This window comes from Staurois parvus, unplaced genomic scaffold, assembly GCF_062004578.1.
Source record: "Staurois parvus isolate SC_StPar_1 unplaced genomic scaffold, SC_StPar_1.0 ptg001181l, whole genome shotgun sequence".
Taxonomy (NCBI): Eukaryota; Metazoa; Chordata; class Amphibia; order Anura; family Ranidae; genus Staurois; species Staurois parvus.
The window spans coordinates 2,238,178-2,262,116 of record NW_028318977.1 but is presented as its reverse complement, the minus strand read 5'-3'; the positions used below and the strand labels follow the sequence as shown (position 1 = coordinate 2,262,116).

The window sequence follows — 23,939 nt, the reverse complement described above, 5'->3', positions numbered from 1 at the left end:
TCACACAACTAGAGCTTTCTTTTGGTGGTATTTAATCACCGCTGGGGTTTTTATTTTTTGCTAAATTAACAAAAAAATACCAAAAATTTGGAAAAAAACCCACATTTTTCTTTGTTTCTGTTATAAAAGTTTACAAATAAATAATTGTTCTTCATAAATTTAGGCCGAGATGTATTCTGCTACATGTCTTTGGTGAAAATAACCCAAATTAGGATGTATTATTTAGTTTGTAGGAAAGTTATAGAGTTCACAAACTATGGTATAGATCTGAAAATTGATCAATCCTGAAGTACTGACAGACAATCTAATTTCTTGAGGTCCAAGAATGTCAGAATAGTACAGATATCCCCAAATGTCAGGACAGTACAGATATCCCCAAATGACCCCTTTTTGCAGAGTAGACAGTCCGACGTACTTCATAAGAGGCATGGCGAGTTTTTTGAAGTTGTATTTTTTAGTCATAATTTTTCGGAAAATGAAAAAATGAAAAAAATTATTTTCACTATTTTTTTTTTTACATACTGTCACCAGTGCAGTACAGTGTCATCATATAACTGGAATGGCGGTGAACAGGGACACTGACTTGTGACAGTATGAAAAAAAAATATATATATTTTTTATTTTTTTTTTATTTTTTTATTATATTTAATTTTTTATTACATTTTTTTTTATTTTTTTTAAAAATTTTTTTCATATTTTACTATGACCAAAGTAGTACAATGTTACCATAGTAACATTGTACTACTTTGGGGAAGTGATCAGTATTTTTTTTTTTTTTTACACAATTTGCTTATAGCAAAGAATTACTTTGCTATAAGCAAGCATTTATCTGAAAGAAATCGATTCATTCAGCTTTTTTTTTTTTTTTTTTTTTGTGCTTAGCTGTGATTTGGTCACAGCTAATCACATGACATGTGCATGTGATTAGCTGTGACCATTCACAGCTAGGCACTAGTATACAATGGACGGCATCATGAATGAAGCCATCCATTGTATGCAACTGTCATGTGACCTGCTGTGATTGGTCACAGCAGGTCACATGGTACCAGCAACGGGAGCCGGTATTCGGATCTGTCATCGGCCGTGTCCGAGGTGCACGGCCGGTGACAGATCGCACTGCTGCGCCGCTCTGCATTGGCGCAAAATGCGCATGTGCGGGAGCACGCCAAATGGCGTGCACCCGGAGTGCAGAGGCACATTTGAAGCCGCCAAACGGCCATTGGCCGGGCGGCTAATGGTTAAATACCACCAAAAGAAAGCTCTAGTTGTGTGAAGAAAATGATAAAATTTTAGTTTGGGTACAATGTTGTATGACCGCGTAATTGTCATTCAAAGTGTGAGAGCGCTGAAACCTGAAAAATGGCCTGGGCAGGAAGGGGTAAAATTGCCCGGTATTGAGTTGGTTAATGGCATGGGGTCCGCCCTGCCATCCATACCAAGCCCTTCAGGTCTGATATGAAATTTGAGGGGAATTTAACCCCTTCACGCCTAAGCGTAAAACAAATCTTAATGCCTAAGCACAATTTTGCAACTTTGACATGTTTTAGTAAAACCGTCCATATCATCACAACTACTTTGTACCTCCAGGTGAATCATACCTTGTTTTTCTTTCAGGACAAACTGGGCTTTCATTTGGTGGTAAATGGTAATGGATATCTCCTAATTTTGTATCAAAGAAAAACTGGGTCAAAATAGTAAAAAAAAAACATTTTTTAATTTAGCTGTGTGTTTCTTGCTACTTCCATAACCTACTACTAAAAAATAACCCAAAATAAATTTTCCAGCTCTTGACGTTCACAGCGATACCAGCTATGTGTATGTTATTTGTGTTTGTACCCGTAGTACAGCCCAGAAACAATAGTGCGCATTTTGGGGTTTTTGTTTACCTAAAACACACTGACACTGACACAAACTGACACTGATACCAATTTAGGAAAAAAAATCCTGACTTTTGACCCTGACCTTTGACCCAAACACTGACCCTGGAACTGAACTAGCTCAAACCTTGATCTAGGTATTTTTCTTTATTTTTTCCTTTATTTTTTAATATTTATTTATTTTTTAACAAACAGTTGTTTTTTTTCTCTATGCAGGGAGAGAGAGAGAGATACCATGCACAAAAAAAAGAAAACAAAGGGGGTGGGCTGTACAGTGACTGATCACTGTGATAGCCAATCAGAGGCTATCACAGTGATCATGTGACCCAGAATCGGGAGTTAGAATGGGGCTCAGAGATCTCAGTGACACCCCAGTCTTTGTGCTGGGAGCGTGCTGTGCAGCGCACTCCCAGCACATAGACAGGTATGCAAATATTTAGCCCCACGGAAAAAAGCCCAGTTGTGTTATGTCGCTGTGAAGAGGGTTAAAAAAAGACGTGACATGGGGGTCCCCCCCAAAATTCATACCGGACACATATCCGAGCATGTCGCCCGGCTTGACAGGAAGGGGGGGATGAGCGAGCACCCCCTCCTGAACCATAACAGGCCACATCCCCTCAATATGGGGGGGTGCTTTGGGGTGGCACCTTGTCCCCATGTTGATGGGGACAAGGGCCTCTTCTCCACAAGCATAGCCTTTGGTTGTGGGGGCAGGGGGCTTATCAGAATTTGGAAGCCCCCTTTCATAAGGGGGCCCCCAGATCCCAGCCCCCCATGTGAATGAGTATGCGGTACTTGGTACCAGTATCCATTCACAAAAAAAAAAATGTAGTGTGGGGGGGAGTGACGACCGCTCACCAAAGATGGCCGCATGAAGCTATAGCTCCACAAGCACTACATCCACGGGCACCCATCAGAGCCTACACTCAAATTTGTTCCGCTCAGTGCATTTTCGATTTTGACCCAACTTTTCCCTGGGTTGTGCATCCAATCAAAAATTCTCGCCATTATTACAGATTTATAATATCTCTTAAAATCTGGCACACCCAAACCACCCCTCTCTTTATTTCTTCTCAACTTTTCATAACATATTCTAGCTAAACCGTCCTTCTTACCACAAGAGGTTTCCAGAGATGTTCTAATGCGAATACACTATTACCAAGTCAAGGAACGCATCTTATCCGCATTCCGCAAGAACAATGACTGGAAAAAGCTATTTCACTCCAGGTACTGGCATAATGATTCAACTAAGCACACTTCATTCCCTAGACACCCAAAATAAAATCACTCCAAATCCAAGTACGGCGCGTACGCTTACTAGTCTACGAATGGAACTACATGGAGTTCTTACTGATAACCATGACTGGCTACTCAGTCAACTTAAACTTTAAGTATTATGCTCATCATAACAGATTGGGGAAATTTTTAGCATCCCGTCTAAAAACACAAAGGGCCAAATCTAAAATTCCCTATTTGTTTAATTATGCCACTAAACAAAAACTGCATAATCCCTGTGACGGAAGCGTAGGCAGGACAGAGCACACGGAGAAGATGGGGAACACACAAAGCTTTATTGAAACAACAAACTGACAGACACTCAATGGGGAAATGGCAGGGAGGGTGATATGTGCGCAAACCAGGGACGATTCCAGGCACGGGGGTCTTCAGGGACAGGCAGGCAACCCACCCCTGGACTGGGGTCTTGGGCAACAAGCAGGCAATCTCCCCCCTAGGCTTGGGGGGTCCCAGGCAGAGTCTGGTCATGAGGGTCCCGCCTCAACCGAGCTCCCTCCATGACTGGACAGCGGATTGGAGACTCGGGCAACAGGCGGGCAACCTACCCCTGGGCAGGGGTCTCAGGCAACAGGCAGGCAATCTCCCCCCTAGGCTTGGGGGATGCCAGGCAAAGTCTGGTCATGAGGTTCCCGCCTTAGCCGAGCTCCCTCCGTGACTGGACAGCGGATTGGAGACTCGGGCAACAGGCGGGCAACCTATCCCTGGGCAGGGGTCTTGGGGACTCAATGGGACTCTAGCTGTGGAGTCTGGCCTAGCAGAGCTCCCACCCAGCTTTCTAGGGACCAGCAGGCAGGGGCCCTCACAGTGGCCAGCTTCTCCAGGGGCCCAGCGATCAGCAGCAAGGGCCCTCACAGTGGCCAGCTTCTCCAGGGGCCCAGTGATCAGAAGGCAGGGGCCCTCACAGCGGCCAGCTTCTCCAGATGATTCCAGCAGTGTGCTTCTTGTGCCAGTCTTTTAAAATCCATGCGGGACGCTGCTAGGTTGCAACGGCGGGCCCAGCCTTGTTCATGGAAGCTACAAGGACATCTGAATGTGCAAGGGGGAAGGGAGGGATGGGAAAGGCACTGGCACTCCGTGACAATCCCCAACATATTGCGGATGTGTTTGCAGATTATTATGCTTCACTGTATAATCTCCAGATTCTACCACACCCCATCCATCACCAATGGCAATTATTACCTTCTTAGACCATCTCCAGCTTCCCTCGTTATCAACATCTGATCTGATCGATCTTAACCAGCCCTTTTCCAATAAAGAGGTACTCCATGTTCTTAAATCACTACCAAAAGGTAAATCCCCTGACGGGTTCTCAAATGAATATTATTAGACTTTTGGAGAACACCTGGCTCCATACTTAACCACGTTATTTAATGCAGCAGCTGAACAATCCTCCTTCCCCTCAGAGATGTTGAGGGCGCATATTGTGACTCTTCCTAAGCCCTGGGTATAACCCAACTCTCCAATAATTTTAGACCCATTTCTCTTCTCAATTTGGATATAAAACTTTAAGCAAAGATTATAGCCTTCTGCTTATCATCCTTTTTGCCTAAATTGATTAAACCTGACCAAATGGGGTTTATAGCTGATAGACAAACCTCAGATGCCACTAGAAGACTCATGAATATTATTCACTATGTAGGGCAGGGTCGGACGCCTTCTCTACTCTTGTCTATAGATGCAGAGAAGGCATTCAACTGCTTTCATTGGGGCTATATGTCACAAGTATTAAGTCAATTTGGTTTTCGAGGTCCGATTCTATCTGCCATACTAGCTCTTTATTCATCTCCCTCAACCCAGGTCTACACTTCCAGCCTTGTCTCTAAGCCATTCTCTATTACAAATGACACCCACAAAGGATGCCCATTACCCCCCTTAATTTTCAATTTGATGACTGAGCCTTTAGCAGAGCATATATATAAGCCGTGTACCGGGGTGGGCTCCCCAGGATACAGTGAAGTTACGAACCAGGAAAGCAACCCCAACACCAGCTTTTGCCACAACAGAATTTTACTTAGATGTGGCAAATAAACACAACCACAAATGCTGGCAACATACAATAAATTTACATACACCCAGCCCAAAGGCTGAGACCCTTGTGCTGCACAGCACGGTGCCTTCTGATGGATGAAGGTAGAAAGTGAAGTAATTTACCTACTGGTGGGCACAACTAAGCGGCCACACCTTACCTGTTATTACCCTAAAAGAGGAAGAATCAGTGGATGGGTGTACGGTATGGGCTAGCCTGTGGCAGTGCAGCACAACAGCTTACAATCTTACACAACTCTACAGTATTCCCCCTCCCATAAATGGTCCTGTAGCATGTGCCTGAGTATTCCTTCTGAGCAAAATGTCAGTCTGGCTTGAGTTTGTGGGATTTTATCAGCTCTCCAATGTGAAATGTCACTTTAAGTTGTGGAGTCCTTCCAATGATCAGTAACAACACTTGTGGCCTGACACAAACAGAGACCCTAACTAACTAACTATAGGCCTGGACTCAGTCTAAAGGCGCCAACACTGAAATGAGGTGCGTGCACGATCCTACCGACCCAGGTCTGCTTTGCATCCTCTGGTGACTCTGAACAGAACAAATGTCTCTCCAACAAGCAGCAATCTCATCAGCATTCCTGGCAGCAATCTTCCTTTCTCTGAACAGGATCAGCGTCTTGAACACCATCAGCTTCACTTAGCTGCATTTCTGATTACGGAGGGATGTTCTCACACCTGAATGGCATCGGATTCTCAGCTCACACACAGCCCCATTCTCCAAAGCATGGCTGCTGTCTCCTCTCCCTGTTCACTCAACTCTTGTGTGAAAACCCCACCTCTTCATGAATATAGAAGTATCTATGCAGTCTGAGGCTGTGCTAGAAAAACAGTGACATCTTGTGGCTAAACCGCAGAATGTCAGTCAAAACATTTGATTTACTCCAGTGTTCAAACAATGAGAGCTGTTTCCCCATCTTACATATACAATCCCACTCCCTCATAATGACTTTTTTGTTAAAGATCTGTCTCATGTTATTAACTTGTTCACAAATGATGTTATCCTAATGCTAACTAACCCAGAAATATGACTCTATCAAGCCCATACTATCCTGTTGGAGTTTAGTTTGATCTCTTACTATAAAGTAAATTTCAGTAAATCATTCACTTCTAATATCAATGTCCTCCATCCTTCTGCTTTTCCCTGCAACAACATCTACCATATTCGTGGGCGAGAACAAGCATCACCTATCTTGGAATACAAATAGCTTCCTCTTCTGCCGTTACAGTTGATATCCGTTACTACACGTGGAATGCACGGTGTCAGTTTTCCATGACTGCCTACAACAATGCGCTGTCAACAGCCCTTGACTCACTAGCGCCGTTAACCACACACAGCATCAGACCCCGACCACTCCAGCCCTGGCAGACTGATCACACCAAAACCCTCAAATGACACAGTCGTGCCCTGGAGCGACTATGGCGCAAAACCAAATCCCAACAAGCCTTCACCCGCTACAAATCTGCCTTCCACACCTACACCTCCTCCCTCCACGCAGCCAAACAAGCCTACTTCCTGACCCTCATCAAGACCCTCTCCTCCAATCCTCGCCGACTCTTCTCCACCTTCAACTCTCTACTCCCACCACCCCCACCTCCACCCAGCACCTCACTCACTGCCCTTGAGATTGCCAATCACTTCATAAAACTCTTATTTCTAAACAAGAAATAGAATTAAACGCCCTTGCCCAAGTTGAACTATCATGGACAGGTAGGTTTACTGCTTTCAAAATACTCATCCTCCCTCAAATCCTTTATTTATTTAGAACCCTACATATTCCCACTCCACGTTTGTACCTATCTCTATTATCCACTATGCTTAAAAAATTTATGTGAATGGGAAAAAAATCTAAATGCTCACATATTCTTTTCACAAAACACATGAGAGTGGGAGGCATGGGGATAATAGATATCTTACCCCACAGCAACTCAATCTGACCAATTGAAATATTGGTTATTGGTTTTCTTCCAGTGAGACTCCGCTTTGGGTTGATATCAAAAAACATCTTACAAAAAACGCTACATTAGGCCACTTGCTGTTAGCAGACCTTTGGAGACCGATCCCCATAGAGAACTTGCCCATTACCACCAAAAGCATATATTCTGGCTTGGAGAACATTAATCAAATCCACTCATCCTCCCTTACATGATGACAATGTAAGATTTCCCATTCACATACTGGAAATTTTAATCCCAAACATAGGAATACACAACTGGGAGGAATATGGAATTACCTGGGCTGAGGAACTGCTCACAGATGGAAACCCTGACACTCCTGAAACTATAATAAATACATTTAAATTACCATGAACAACATTATTTACATTATTAAATATTAGATATTTTTTGTTATCTCATCCTCTACCTAGGATTTATCTACACCCTAATTTGTAGTGTTTCTTAACATGCCCAGAGAAACCATCAAGAGGAATATCTCTAATCTACAATCTACTTCAAAACAAATCTAAATTTTTAAAAAAATAACCCCATGCTAAAATGGGAAATGGATCTCAATGTGGCCTTCACCATCTCTCACTGGCAATATGCCATAAAATACACGTATAATATTACCGACTGTGTGAACCATTGGGAATTGGCCTTAAAATTAAATACAAGATGGTATCTTACACTTTATAAGTTGGTTCGCACATATCCTGAGTGCTCTTCCCTTTGCTGGAGAGGTCTACGGGGAATTTGTTTCATATAATGTGGACATGCAAAAGTATTCACAGCTTCTGGCAAAGAATATTCCAAATCCTGTCAGACATATCAGGTATACTTACTCCCCCTAATCCTGGTCTGGCTATATTGAACCTGGGAATAGATAACTTCCCCTTTCCTTACCGCAAGATTATTGCCAACCACCTGTTATCTGCTAAATTAACCATTACAAAACATTGGAAAAAAGGAACTGGCCCCCAATCCGTCAGTCAACAACATTACTCATATGAAAGATTAATAACTATCCAACCTGACACATTACCCACATTTAAGCAAGCCTGGAAAGCTTGGCTTACAGTATGTGGTGTAATACCTGATTTTTGTTTTGAGTATTCTACTTGCTGGATAGCTCTCTTATATCCGCGCTAATAGCCTATATTAACACCCCATATCATACCATGTATGTAAACTATCCCTTATCGGCTCCCTTTCTTTCGTCCTCTTCCCTTTTTCTTTTTCTTCTTTCTGCCATGAGTGGTACCTTGTATGGACATTTTGATGTTATGAGCCTATATGTACAATTCTAATGTTTATTTATATTAATAACTATCTGTACTGTTTTACATTCTGATTACTGTTTTTGTCATATTATGCCTATGCGGTGCCTTTGTCCATACGCTTATGTATGTAACCTTTGCATTTCACTAATAAAAACTAACATTTAAAAAAAAAACATAGAAAATGTAGTGTAAAAAAAAGACAGGAGACAGTTTTTGACAAGTCCTTTATTAAAAATAAAATTTAAAAAATGTCCCCTGAAATAGATCCAACGTCAATCACAATGCCCACTGCCGCCGCAAAAAGAAAAAATTGCTTTGCTCATGATGCTGGCTCCCGCCGTCTAACAGCTGTGCCCGCAATGACAGTTCTTATATACTGTCATGACATCACAAGGGGGTGGGGGGGTTTACCCTGCCCCCTTGTGACTTCATCACGCGCTGTGATTGGTCAAAACATTGCGCCTCACCTGTGGTCAGGTGCATTGCTTTAACCAATCACAATGCACTGTCAGGGCCCGTACTGTTTGTGTATTCCACAAACACGAATGGCCCAGATTCGAGTCAAACTTGGGTTCAACTCCAACATGAAGCCCATCCCTAGTTGGGAGCATGAAATTGTCCAGACTGTCTTGGTACGCTGACGCCCTAAGAGTTCCCTTCACTGGAACTATGAGGCCACGCCCAACCCCCTTGTGATGTCATCACATGCTGTGATTGGTCAAAACATTGCACCTAACTCGTGGACAGGTGCATTGCTTTGTCCAGGAACGGACTGACAACTCATGGGGCCCCCGGCAATAGGGGATCATGGGGCCCCTGTATCCTTGCCCAAACTCAAAAAAGCCTATGAAAAAGGTACCAGGGGCATCTCATGGGGCCCCCTACTGACCCCGGGCCCTCGGGCAGTGCCCGAGTTTCCAAATGGTCAGTCCGCCCCTGGCTTTGACCAATCGCAATGCACTGCCAGGGCACAGTGCACTGTGGGGCTTGGTGGACGAACAGCCCGCCAAACTTCCCTACCGTTCATGTGTTCCACAAACAAACGAACAGCCCAGGTTTGAGTTGAACTTATGTTCGACTTGAACATGAAGCCCATCCCTAGTTGGGACCATGAAATTGTCCGGACTGTCTTGGTATGCTGACGCCTTAAGAGTTCCCTTCACTGGAACTAGGGGGCCAAGCCCAACCCCTGAAATACAACCCCACACCATAATCCCCCTCCACCAAACTTTACACTTGGCACAATGCAGTCAGGCAAGTACCGTTCTGGAAAGCGCTGTTCTAAAGGAATTTCTCTTTGAGTAAAATTGGAACACATGTGAGCAGCTGCTCCAGTTATCATTTGAGGTTTTTCACACTTTAATTTTGATTTGGTATAGCCATAGCATAATTCATTTTTTGGTGTTAAATTATTTGTGTATTTGTCGTGAAAATATTGTTTCAATATTTTTGAGGGTGGGGGGAGGGCCTTGTCATGTAGGCTGTATGGGGCCCCTTATTTTCTAACGGCAGCCCTGCCCTCGAGGATCAGAATCACACCACTGTCACCTAAAAGCACATGTAAGGAAGAAAACTCCGAGACACCTCTAATCCTGGCTTATCTAATAGGGACATGGTTGTATTACATTCTCTTTGTTTGCTCAAGGAGCATTGGCAGCAGAATATTCCAGGCACCCACCAATGAAACATTTTGGGGTTCTATGGGTACGTGGATCCTGCCCAGTGTCCCCCTTCTCTTGAGGGATAAGAGTGCTGATGACTCTTCTTCTGCCTGCAGATGAGCTCAGCGAGGTAGAGAAGCTGGTGGATCTGGTGAAGGAGAAGACATCGAACATCCATGCTGTTTCTCATGCTACAGCAGGACAATATTTGCCGGTGAGTGAGCTGTGTCATTCTACGATTTTCTTTTTCTTCTGTCACACCCCGATACTATGGCTTTCATAACTTGGAATCATTGTTACAGTTAATATAGTTACATAGTCTGGCTGAAAAAAGACAAAAGTCCATCCAGTTCAACCATCAAAAAAAAGAACTGTGGTTTGTTGTAGAGTCAGGTTGGAATGCTCAAGAACAGGGGTCTCCAAACTTTTTAAACAAGGGGTCAGCTTACTGTTCTTAAGGCCTTAGGGGGGCTGGATTGTGGCCAGTGTAAGTAGAAAATGTCCTGGCATCAGTGGGAGTAAATACTGCCCCATCATTGGTTTTAACAAAAGGAATAGTGCCCCATGGTTGGTATCAATGGGAGGAATAATTTCCCATGGTTGGTATCAATGAGAGGAATAGTGCCCCATCATTGGTATCAGTGGAAGGAATAGTGCCCCATGGGTGGTATCAATGGGAGCAATAGTGCCCCATGGTTGGTATCAATGAGAAGAATAGTGCCCCATCATTGGTATCAGTGGGAGGAATAGTGCCCCATCATTGGTATCAGTGGGAGGAATAGTGTCCCAACATTGGTATCAATGGGAGGAATAGTGCCCCATCATTGGTATCAGTGGAAGGAATAGTGCCCCATGGTTGGTATCAATGGGAGCAATAGTGCCCCATCATTGGTATCAGTGGGAGGAATAGTGCCCCATGGTTGGTATCAATGAGAGGAATAGTGCCCCATCATTGGTATCAGTGGAAGGAATAGTGCCCCATCATTGGTATCAGTGGGAGGAATAGTGCCCCATCATTGGTATCAGTGGGAGGAATAGTGTCCCATCATTGGTATCAGTGGAAGGAATAGTGCCCCATGGTTGGTATCAATGGGAGGAATAGTGCCCCATCATTGGTATCAGTGGGAGGAATAGTGCCCCATCATTGGTATCAGTGGAAGGAATAGTGCCCATCATTGGTGTCAGTGGGAGGAATAGTGCCCCATCATTGGTATCAATGGGAGGAATAGTGCCCATCATTGGTATCAGTGGGAGGAATAGTGCCCCATCATTGGTATCAGTGGGAGGAATAGTGCCCCATGGTTGGTATCAATGAGAGGAATAGTTCCCCATCATTGGTATCAGTGGGAGGAATAGTGCCCCATGGTTGATATCAATGGGAGGAATAGTGCCCATCATTGGTGTCAGTGGGAGGAATAGTGCCCCATTATTGGTATCAGTGGGAGGAATAGTGCCCCATCATTGGTATCAGTGGGAGGAATAGTGCCCCATCATTGGTATCAGTGGGAGGAATAGTGCCCCATCATTGGTATCAGTGGGAGGAATAGTGCCTCATCATTGATATCAGTAGGAGGAATAGTGCCCCATCATTGGTATCAGTGGGAGGAATAGTGCCCCATCATTGGTATCAGTGGGAGGAATAGTGCCCCATGGTTGGTATCAATGAGAGGAATAGTTTCCCATGGTTAGTATCAATGGGAGGAATAGTTACATAGTTAGTCTGGCTGAAAAAAGACACAAGTCCATCCAGTTAAACCATTCAAAAAAATAAAGTTATAATCCTATACCCACAGTTTATCCAGAGGAAGGCAAAAAAACCCAGCAAAGCACGATCCAATTTGCTCCTGCAGGTGAAAAAAATCCTCCCTGATCCCCCGAGAGGAAATTGGATATTCCCTGGATCAACTTTACCTATAAATGTTACTATCCAGTTATATTCTGTGTATCCAAGAAAGAATCCAGGACTTTTTTATAGCAATCCACTGAGCTGGCCAGAACCAATTCTTGAGGGAGTCTATTCCACATGTTCACAGCTCTCACTGTGAAGAAACCTTTCCGTATTTGGAGGTTAAATTTATTTTCCTCCAGAAGTAAAGAGTGCCCCCTTTGTAAATATATGGGTAAAGTAGCACAGCATGGTGAGTGTGCTTTACCGTTCCTTCCTTTCAATGCAAGTCAATCAATCCACCCAGACTAGGTAATAATACACCCTCTACATGACTAATTAATCTTGCCTCAGCAGCCATTCAGTAGGATTGCTGACTGTACTGCTTGATGCACAAACCTGTATGTGAAACGTGCAAACGGGTACTGACTGATAATGCACTAACATTTCCCTTTAAGCTATGCAGAGTAAGTCTACTATGTGTCTGAAATGTCTGTAGCCTCCACTTCCATCTGCTCCTTCTTAGTCTTTTTTTAATGATATCTTAAAATTGTCGCACCCTCCTAGTATAGAATTCTAGGTAAACTTTGTTTTTTGGCTCCTCTGTAGTCTTGGGCGCGGCTGTTGATTTCTTTGGGCTGCTCCAGATTTCACAGGTTGCAGGTTTGATTGTTTCCCCCTACATTTTGGAGGTTTCCAGAACACAGAGGGCTTGGAAAGTTAAATAGGCAGCTTGAATTGTGCTTCAGCCAATCCCCAGGAAGGTGTACTCAGTAGGTGGCCGGAAGGGAACATAAATAACTGGGGTTTTTGGGGCAACCCTGGTCTACCTGTCCAGGACAAGGAGTGGGTGGGAGGACAAGCTACCCTGAGCACAGTGGTATCATGTGAGGTGGGGGGGCACCACATGGCAAGTTCCTACCAACAAGCTGACAGGAGTAGTGATTGGCAGTGTAACAAACACTTGTGCTGGGGATGAGAGTATTTCAGCTAGGAGTGGGGGGGGAGAAGAAGATTTGTGCCAGGTGGGTGGTTTGGGGGTATATGTGCAAGAAAGGGGAATTGAGTGGGAGAGGACTTGTACTGAGGAGACATTTGGGGGGCAGCAGTGGCGTGAGATTTGGTTTAGGAGGACAAATATGGGGGGGTGATTTTGGAGGGATATGCTAGGAGGGGGGTTTGGAAGGATTGATGCTCAGAAGGTAAATTTTAGGAAAAGAGTATTTTATTCTTTAAAAAAGGCCTGGATTCTTTATTGGATATACTGTACTATACCTCCATTCCTAGGCACTATACTAACCATTGATACTAACCATGGGGCACTATACTAACCATTGATACTAACCATGGGACACTATACCTTCCAGTGATACTAACCATGGGACACTATACCTTCCAGTGATACTAACCATGGGACACTATACCTTCCAGTGATACTAACCATGGGACACTATACCTTCCAGTGATACTAACCATGGGGCACTATACCTTCCAGTGATACTAACCATGGGACACTATACCTTCCAGTGATACTAACCATGGGGCACTATACCTTCCAGTGATACTAACCATGGGGCACTATACCTTCCAGTGATACTAACCATGGGACACTATACCTTCCATTGATACTAACCATGGGGCACTATACCTTCCATTGATACTAACCATGGGACACTATACCCTCCAGTGATACTAACCATGGGGCACTATACCTTCCATTGATACTAACCATGGGGCACTATACCTTCCATTGATACTAACCATGGGACACTATACCCTCCAGTGATACTAACCATGGGGCACTATACCTTCCATTGATACTAACCATGGGGCACTATACCTTCCATTGATACTAACCATGGGGCACTATACCTTCCATTGATACTAACCATGGGACACTATACCCTCCAGTGATACTAACCATGGGGCACTATACCTTCCATTGATACTAACCATGGGACACTATACCCTCCAGTGATACTAACCATGGGGCACTATACCTTCCATTGATACTAACCATGGGGCACTATACCTTCCATTGATACTAACCATGGGACACTCTACCCTCCAGTGATACTAACCATGGGGCACTATACCTTCCATTGATACTAACCATGGGACACTATACCCTCCAGTGATACTAACCATGGGACACTATACCTTCCATTGATACTAACCATGGGGCACTATACCTTCCATTGATACTAACCATGGGGCACTATACCTTCCATTGATACTAACCATGGGACACTATACCCTTCAGTGATACTAACCATGGGGCACTATACCTTCCATTCATACTAACCATGGGACACTATACCTTCCAGTGATACTAACCATGGGGCACTATACCTTCCAGTGATACTAACCATGGGGCACTATACCTTCCATTGATACTAACCATGGGACACTATACCTTCCATTGATACTAACCATGGGACACTATACCTTCCATTGATACTAACCATGGGGCACTATACCTTCCAGTGATACTAACCATGGGACACTATACCTTCCAGTGATACTAACCATGGGACACTATACCTTCCATTGATACTAACCATGGGACACTATACCTTCCAGTGATACTAACCATGGGGCACTATACCTTCCATTGATACTAACCATGGGGCACTATACCTTCCAGTGATACTAACCATGGGACACTATACCTTCCAGTGATACTAACCATGGGACACTATACCTTCCAGTGATACTAACCATGGGACACTATACCTTCCATTGATACTAACCATGGGACACTATACCTTCCATTGATACTAACCATGGGGCACTATACCTTCCAGTGATACTAACCATGGGGCACTATACCTTCCATTGATACTAACCATGGGGCACTATACCTTCCAGTGATACTAACCATGGGGCACTATACCTTCCAGTGATACTAACCATGGGGCACTATACCTTCCAGTGATACTAACCATGGGGCACTATACCTTCCAGTGATACTAACCATGGGGCACTATACCTTCCAGTGATATCAACCATGGGGCACTATACCTTCCATTGATACTAACCATGGGACACTATTCCTCCCACTGAAGCCAACTATGGAGCATTGTTCCTCCCATTGATACCAACCATGGGACACTATGTAACTAACCTTTGTAGGTAAAGTTGATCCAGGTAATATCCGCTTGCCTCATAGGGGATCAGGAAGGAATTGTTTCCCTGAAGGAGCAAATTGGATCATGCTTTGCTGGTTTTTTTTGCCTTCCTCTGGATCAACTGTGGGTATAGGATTATAACAGTTTTTTTTCTGATTGAACTGGATGGACTGTTGTCTTTTTTTAGCCAGACTATGTAGTATTTGTGCTAGAAGGGGGGATTTACCATTTGCCGCCTGCCCTATGGCCGAATGGCGGGTGGCAAATGTCATCAGCGTTCCGGGTGGACGCCATATGGCGTCCTCCCGCACATGCGCAGATTTCACTCCTGCAGATCGGCGCAGCGGCACGATCTGTCACTGGCCGTGTACCTCAGACACGGCCGATGACAGATCTGAGTACCGGCCCCCATTGCCGGTACCATGTGACCTGCTGTGACCAATCACAGCAGGTCACATGACAGTTGTATACAATGGATGGCTTCATTCATGCTATACATTGTATACTAGTGCCTAGCTGTGAATCTGTGAATGGTCACAGCTAATCACATGCACATGTCATGTAATTAGCTGTGGCCAAATCACAGCTAAGCACAAAAGAAAAAAAAAAAAAACCCCTGAATGAATCGATGTCATTCAGGTAAATGCTTGCTTATAGCAAAGTAATTCTTTGCTATAAGCAAATTGTGTAAAAAAAAAACAAAAATACTGATCACTATGGTAACATTGTACTACTTTGGTCATAGTGAAATATGAAAAAAAATCTTAAAAAAAATAAAAAACATTTAATAAAATATAAAAAAAAAATATATATTTTTTTTTTTTCATACTGTCACCAGTCAGTGTCCCTGATCACCACCATGCCAGTTATATGATGACGCTGTACTGCACTGGTGACAGTATGTAAAAAAAATATAGTGAAAATAATTTTTTAAATTTTTTCATTTTCCGAAAAATTATGACAAAAAAAATACAACTTCAAAAAACTCGCCATGCCTCTTATGATATACGTCGGACTGTCTACTTGACAAAAAGGGGTTATTTGGGGGATATCTGTACTGTCCTGACATTTGGGGGATATCTGTACTGTTCTGACATTTGGGGGATATCTGTACTGTCCTGACATTTGGGGGATATCTGTCCTGTCCTGACATTTGGGGGATATCTGTACTATTCTGACATTTGGGGGATATCTGTAATGTTCTGACATTTGGGGGATATCTGTACTGTTCTGACATTTGGGGGATATCTGTAATGTTCTGACATTTGGGGGATATCTGTACTGTTCTGACATTTGGGGGATATCTGTACTGTTCTGACATTTGGGGGATATCTGTACTGTCCTGACATTTGGGGGATATCTGTACTGTCCTGACATTTGGGGGATATCTGTACTGTCCTGACATTTGAGGGATATCTGTACTGTTCTGACATTTGGGGGATATCTGTACTGTCCTGACATTTGGGGGATATCTGTACTGTTCTGACATTTGGGGGATATCTGTACTGTTCTGACATTTGGGGGATATCTGTACTGTCCTGACATTTGGGGGATAGCTGTACTGTTCTGACATTTGGGGGATATCTGTACTGTCCTGACATTTGGGGGATATCTGTACCGTTCTGACATTTGGGGGATATCTGTCCTGTCCTGACATTTGGGGGATAGCTGTACCGTTCTGACATTTGGGGGATATCTGTACTGTTCTGACATTTGGGGGATATCTGTACCGTTCTGACATTTGGGGGATATCTGTACTGTTCTGACATTTGGGGGATATCTGTACTGTCCTGACATTTGGGGGATATCTGTACTGTCCTGACATTTGGGGGATATCTGTACTGTTCTGACATTTGGGGGATATCTGTACTGTTCTGACATTCTTGGACCTCAAGAAATTAGATTGGCCGTCAGTACTTCAGGATTGATCAATTTTCAGATCTATACCATAGTTTGTGAACTCTATAACTTTCCTACAAACTAAATAATACACCCTAATTTGGGTTATTTTCACCAAAGACATGTAGCAGAATACATCTCGGCCTAAATGTATGAAGAACAATTATTTATTTGTAAACTTTTATAACAGAAACAAAGAAAAACTTTTTTTTTTTTTTTTTTGTTAATTTAGCAAAAAATAAAAACCCCAGTGGTGATTAAATACCACCAAAAGAAAGCTCTAGTTGTGTGAAGAAAATTATAACATTTTAGTTTGGGTACAATGTTGTATGACCGCGCAATTGTCATTCAAAGTGTGAGAACGCTGAAACCTGAAAATTGGCCTGGGCAGGAAGGGAGGGTAAAAGTGCCCGGTATTGAATTGGTTAAGGAGGGAGAGGATTTGAGATGGGAGAGGGGATGCGGGGGCAAAGATTTGTGCTGGGTTGGGAATTTAATTGGGAGGAGGGGGGAATTTGTGTATTTGTAGAGGAAGAGGGGGTTTTGTTTGGGGAGAATTTTGGCTTGCAAGGTGAATTTATGCTTAGACAGTAAGCATGCAGATTAGTGTTCAAAATGTTTTTTGGGGAGGGAGGGAAATTTGGCTGACATAATGCTTATAATGCTCATACATTTTGGGGAGGTGAGGCGCCAGATGACCTTGTCCTGGCACTGCTGGTCTAGTTCTGCTTCAGAAGCCTCAGGGGTTGCTGCCCCTTTGAGGAAGTCCTGATGGAGTCGGCTGATGTTCATCAAGGTCCCAGCTGTGGCAGAATTGGGGGCCTATTCCTAATTTGTTCAAGAGAACTCACTGAGGAGCATCTGGCAGAAGCTGAGAGTTGTACAGCTACCCTGGGATATTGTGAGTACTGACCCAAGCTCAAGATTTAACGATTGTGCTGTCCTACAGGGTATCAGCTCTGGTATTTTCCTTGGTCTCTGCCTTAAAGACTGTTCAAAGAAGTCTCACCTAGTGAAGTGCGTCCTCCCTTCACAATTCAGCATTTTTGGAGTATCTTATACCACCCCGACCCCTCTCCTATTACCACTTCATTAAGCAATATATCAAAACAACATCCCCTAGACTGTTTATTGAAGCCAGTATGGATGGACTGTTGCCTGTTTGATTGTTAGCCTCTGCACTGTCTGGGAATTAAACAGTTAATATCAGCAGCCTGTACGAGGGTAGCGCTACATATCAAATTATATCTTTATTTCCATTAGAACACTACGAAAAATCTCATCCCCAACATCATCAGTATTACGTGGCCCATCCTGTTCCTGGAGTACGAAGGAGCCTTCATCCAGGTACATTTCATCCCCCAATCGGTGTTGCCTCTTTGTGGTCAGCCAATGTGGTGAAAGCTGGAGATGGATAAAGTCATGTGATCCTTCAGAGCCAATGTGGTGAAAGATGAAAGCGTGGTGATGTCATTTGGTCATTTAGAGTCATTGTGGTGAATGCTAACAATGTAATGAAAGCTTGCAGTGTGATGGTGTCATGTGATTCCTCAGAGCCAATGTAGTCAAATCTGGCAGTGGGATGATGTCATGTGATTCCTCAGAACCAATGTAATGAAAGCTGGCAGCGTGATGATATCATGTGATTCCTCAGAGCCAATGTAATGAGAGCTGGCAGTGTGGTGATGTCATGTGATTCATCAGAACTAATGTAGTGAAAGTTGGTGGTGTGATGATATCATGTTATTCCTCAAAACCAAATGTAGTAAATGCTAAAGGTGCTACAGTTTGATGTAATCATTCCAATCATGTAAATGTGACTCCTCCCAGAGTTCAAGTAGAAAGAGGGTTCCAGTGGGGGATAGTTTCCCTCACATTGATCTCAGAAAAAGATACAGTAGGTGTCACCTGCATCTCCAATTGAAGGAAAGATCACCTACAGGAGATCCAGTTGAACATAAGTGTCACTCATACAGAATTCCAAAACAGATAGGTGTCACTTTCATAGTTCTCTAGTAGAAGGAAAGGTCAGACGTGATGATGTCATGTGAACTTTCAGAGCCAATGTGGTGAAAGCTAACAGCATGATGATGTCATGTGATTCATCAGAAACAATATAATGAAAGCTGGCAGAATGATTATTTCAAGTGATTCCTGAGAACTAATGTAATGAAAGCTGGCAACGTGATGATGTTATATGATTCCTCAGAACCAATGTAATGAATGCTGACAGCGTGATGATGTCATGTGATTACTGAGAGCCAATGTAATGAAAGCTGGCAACGTGACGATGTCATGTGATTTCTTAGAGCAAATATATTGAATGCTGGCAGTGTGAAGATGTCATGTGATTAATCAGAACCAATGTAATGAAAGCTGGCAGCGTGATGATGTCATGTGATTAATCAGAACCAATGTAATGAAAGCTGGAAGCTTCATGATGTCATGTGATTCCTTAGAACCAATGTAATGAAAGCTGGCAGCATGATCATGTCATGTGATTCCTTAGAGCCAATGTAATGAAAACTGACAGCGTGATGATGCCATGTGATTCCTCAGAGTCAATTTAATAAAAGCTGGTATCGTGATGATGTCATGTGATTCCTCAGAACCAATGTAATGAAAGCTGGCAGCATGATGATGTCATGTGATTCCTCAGAACCAATGTAATAAAAGCTGGCATAGTGGTGATGTCATGTGATTCATCAGAACCATTATAGTGAAAGCTGGTAGTGTGATGATGTCATGTGATTCCTCAGGACCAATGTAGTAAATGCTAGAGGTGTTACAGTTTTATGTAATCATTCAGAGCCAATGTAGTGAATGCTGGCAGTCTAATGACATCATTCAACGGGTGGGATGTTGCTGATGTCATAGCTCTTTCATTGCTCTGTGCATGTAGTATAATTTCTTCTTATTCCATCCCTAACAGACGTTCCAGAGGGAGCTGAGCAGTAAGTGGATCCTGAACACGGTGACCAGTGGGGCCCATGTCCTTAAGGGCCAAATATACCGTAACTTCCCAGTGGATTTCAGAGTCAGTAATAACAAACACTTTCATAGGGCAATCTCAATCCTACAGGTATGTCTCTGCAGCCACCTCCCAAAAATATGCTTCATTTTATATAATTCAACCCCATAACACGAATCTACATGATCCACAGCGTCTGACAGGACACTCCCAGGCCCGGTGCACAGAGGCTCTTTTCCAGTCTATCCATGGAGAGCAGATCTTGAGTGACCAGACTAAGAACACCGAGATCTCCCGACATGTAGAGGTGGCTTCATTAAAGGACAAGGTATGAAACACGACTCAGGGTGACCACCTCACCTGAAATGTACCCAGCAGAAGACAGGTGTCCATAAACACAAGATTCTAGTATACTATAAATGCCACCTATAGATGTTTCCATTATAGATATGTTTTCACCTTCACGGAGCTCCAGTGGAAATCTGTTGTCATCTTTCCAGAGTTTAAGTGGAAAGAGGGTTCCAGTGGGGGATAGCTTCCCCCACACTGATCCCTGAAAGAGATGGGTGTCACCTTCATCGCCAGTTGAAGGAAAGCTCACCTACAGAAGTAGCAGCGGAAGATATTCAATACAAAGTCCAGGACAACGCTACATATATAATGCTAATATAGTCCTTATATGTATGTCAATAGACAATGCAAATTCAGGATAACAATGCATCTGCGATAATGAAAGTCTTTTCCAGCTTCCATGTATACTGAATCAATCCTATCCAAGTGCACAGGGCTATAATTTATGATAACACCACTTGTGTGATACTGTCACCATCAGCCTCTCACCTGATATACAAGGAGGGGTGTCACCAGGGGCGGACTGACAACTCATGGGGCCCCCAGGCAATAGGGGATCATGGGGCCCCTGTGTCCTTGCCCACACTCAAACCACACCCAAAAAAGCATATGAAAGGTACCAGGGACATCTCATGGGGCCCCCTACTGACCCTGGGCCCTCGGGCAGTGCCCGAGTTTACCAATGGTCAGTCCGCCCCTGGGTGTCACCCATAGAGAGCTCCAAAACAGATAGGTGTAAGCTTCATAGATCTCTACTGGAAAGGTCATCTATGGGGGGGGGAATCCATTTTGAATCCAGTTTAAATCCATACACCCCCTTCTGAGTTTGAACTAGAGCTTTTTAATCAGGGAGGAGCATGAGCTTTGATGATTGGAGAGCTCTGGCTCTGCCTTAGTGCGCCAGACCACTGCTTCCACATGGAGAGCAAGGGTCCTACTCTGCAACATCCTTGTAGGGGATACTGTAGGTTTTTCTACTCAGGCTGTGGCAACCTTCAAAAGATAATCAACTTTGATACTTTGCACTATTTTTCACTGTTACACCTACAATATATTTTGCTAATTTAAACCTAAAAGTTGAATTGGGCTTTATATTAATAAGATTACATGTGCATTTCAAATATTTATTATAGTATTATTTAACTATAAACGCCTCTCTGGTGTAGACATCTAAAAGACATAACACTGCTGCTAGGCAATATCTTGGATGTGATGTTAGCAGGTGGAGGTTCACAGAGAAACGTTGATGGCACAGTAGTACACTTGGAGGCATGGAAAAGCACAGAGGCATGCTGGAGACACACTAAGGCACGGGGTATATGGGGACACTGGAGGACATAAGGGGCTGAGGTAGTCATAGACTCAAGCAGGTGGTTGTGCATGGAGGAGGCAAGATAACTCTGGAGAATACTGGGCCACAGGAGGCAGATACGTTCTGCAGCAGGGAGGCACAGCTAAAGTATTGCAATGTACTGGTTAAATGCTTTGCAATTTAAGATGACACCAAACAGTAGGGCTGTCTACTGACTGGTTGCTGCCCCAGTACTTCTAGATCAAACTTGGTAGTGTTGGTGGCAGCACGTCAGAGAGGAAACTTGGCTCTGGTACCCAAAAGAGGTGTGTTCCACAATGGGTCAGCTAAGGGCTTGGGATAAGATTATCATTTCAGCTTAAGAAAAATGTAATTTATATCCTCTAAATGGAAAATTTACGTATTTGAATGTGATTACTGGTGGCATGAAATGATCCCTAACCTAAAAATTCTTCACCTAACCATTAACAAAATAACTCAAGGCCAATAGAAGTTCAGCTCCATTTTTTATTTTATCACCTTTACTGCTATGCCTCAACTCTGGTTCAACCTTTCCTGAGTGCACAGTGTAGGGTTGTACTCTTTTAGCATTGTAAATGGATTTCCAACAGTCCAAGAGTCTTTATCAAATCACACGGACAATCGTTCTGCACCTGCTAGCTAGTGAATCATTTGTTTCTCACAGGAGAATACCGTTCTTGGCTTTACTTCATCACATTGATGGAGACACGTTTTGGGTGTGGTGTCTTTGTGGTCATAATCTGAAGAAATTCTGCACATTATTACCACATTTTCCAGTTAGGAAATAATGGCAAACCTTTGATCTTCCCCTCAGGTTCTTCCCGTGGCCATTGTGAGTTTGTTACGGAATTGCTCTGTTCAGGAGGCCAGGATCCGCTTAGACTCCTCGGTGACCATTCGTGCCACCATAGAGGCATCTCTCAACGTTCCTGGAAGGAAAAGGGGGGCCGAGAGCACAGAGACAGAGGGGCGCAGCCGATAGGTGCTCAGGAAACCACATAGTTATATTTTATTTCCATTGTTTTTTTTGCTTTTCTTATGTGTTCTTGTTTTTTACAAAATGAATGTTCACCAGATTTCAACCCACCAAAATGATAGTGAACTGTGAAAAACTCCATGTTTGGAAGAAAATTTATTTTCCTTAAAGGACACTCAAAGTTTTGGTCTTCCACAGCTATTACAGCTTATTTTTTTTTAAATAGACCATTGTATGGTAAATCATCCTCATGCTCCAGCTTTCCCAATAAAAGTATTGTTATATAAACTCAATATTGGTACCTTGGTATTTATTTATCTTGCACATTCCCATCCACAATCCATAGAGGTTTCAATTCATGCTGTACTTCTGACTATGCAACACGCTCCATTCACATTCACAAAAGCACAACTTTTGGTGCCACTTTGATCTGAGTTGACATTCTCTGGATCAAAGTCGCATCAAAAGCCGCACCAGAGTAGTGCATGTAACTTTTAAAAATTGCTGCCACTGAAAACCGCACCAATTTCAACTGGTGCCATTGAAAAGAATGGGCTGTGACTTGTCATATGACTTTGATGTGCAAAGTCACATGACAAGTCACACAAGTGTGAATGGAGCCTAACTTTGCCTCACCACATCCTGTCCTCTGCTGGGTCCTTTATACTTCGGATCCTTCTAGTGCTCTGAAGTTTTAGGAAGCCAGTGGGGCTATATGGTGACATCACAGGCATTTATAAGACTTTTTTATGGCAACAGAGGCAGATAATTTACATTTATGTATGAACCGTAGTCCTAGGCTGCTACCTCTCTGATCATAAAAGTCAAAAAGCTAAACAGACAGTAAATGTCTAGGTGTGTGGTTAGGAGAAACTAGTGCAAATGTTCATCTCCCTTGGAAAACATATTTTTGGTTAAGAGAAGCAGACACCACCAACATGATTCTAGGAAAAGGGATTACCTTCAGTGTCTGAGCCATGGGGGTTGGTTTACTAAAACTGGAAAGTGCAAAATCTGGTGCAGCTCTGTATAGGAACCAATCAACTTCCAGGTTCTTTTGTGAAAGCTTAATTGAACAAGCTGAAGTTAGAAGCTGATTGGCTACCATGTACAGCTGAACCAGTTTTTCACTCTCCAGTTTTAGTGAATAAACCCCATGGTCTGTAATAGAAGCAGGGTGGAAACCACAAAAACACCTGGGTTTAGACTAGTGTCTAATGAAAATGTGGACAGCCAGCTTGATATTATTGGTACTAGGACATGCTAGCCCTAATCCAGCCTTAACTCAGACTTTC

The 23,939-nt window shown here is 43.3% G+C and overlaps 1 protein-coding gene across 2 annotated transcripts in view; it reads left to right on the top strand.

The window, feature by feature from the left end:
• GCKR (glucokinase regulator) overlaps nucleotides 1-22,937 on the top strand; it is a 69,208-nt gene extending 46,271 nt beyond the window's left edge. For both annotated transcript variants that reach the window (XM_089659711.1, XM_089659710.1), the window contains exons 16-20: nucleotides 10,215-10,312; nucleotides 18,277-18,360; nucleotides 19,946-20,095; nucleotides 20,178-20,312; nucleotides 22,483-22,937. In XM_089659711.1, the coding sequence (XP_089515837.1) occupies nucleotides 10,215-10,312; nucleotides 18,277-18,360; nucleotides 19,946-20,095; nucleotides 20,178-20,312; nucleotides 22,483-22,650 (635 nt within the window). In that variant the 3' untranslated portion in view covers nucleotides 22,651-22,937. The remainder of the gene's footprint in view (nucleotides 1-10,214; nucleotides 10,313-18,276; nucleotides 18,361-19,945; nucleotides 20,096-20,177; nucleotides 20,313-22,482) is intronic.
• The last annotated feature ends 1,002 nt before the right edge of the window (nucleotides 22,938-23,939 follow it).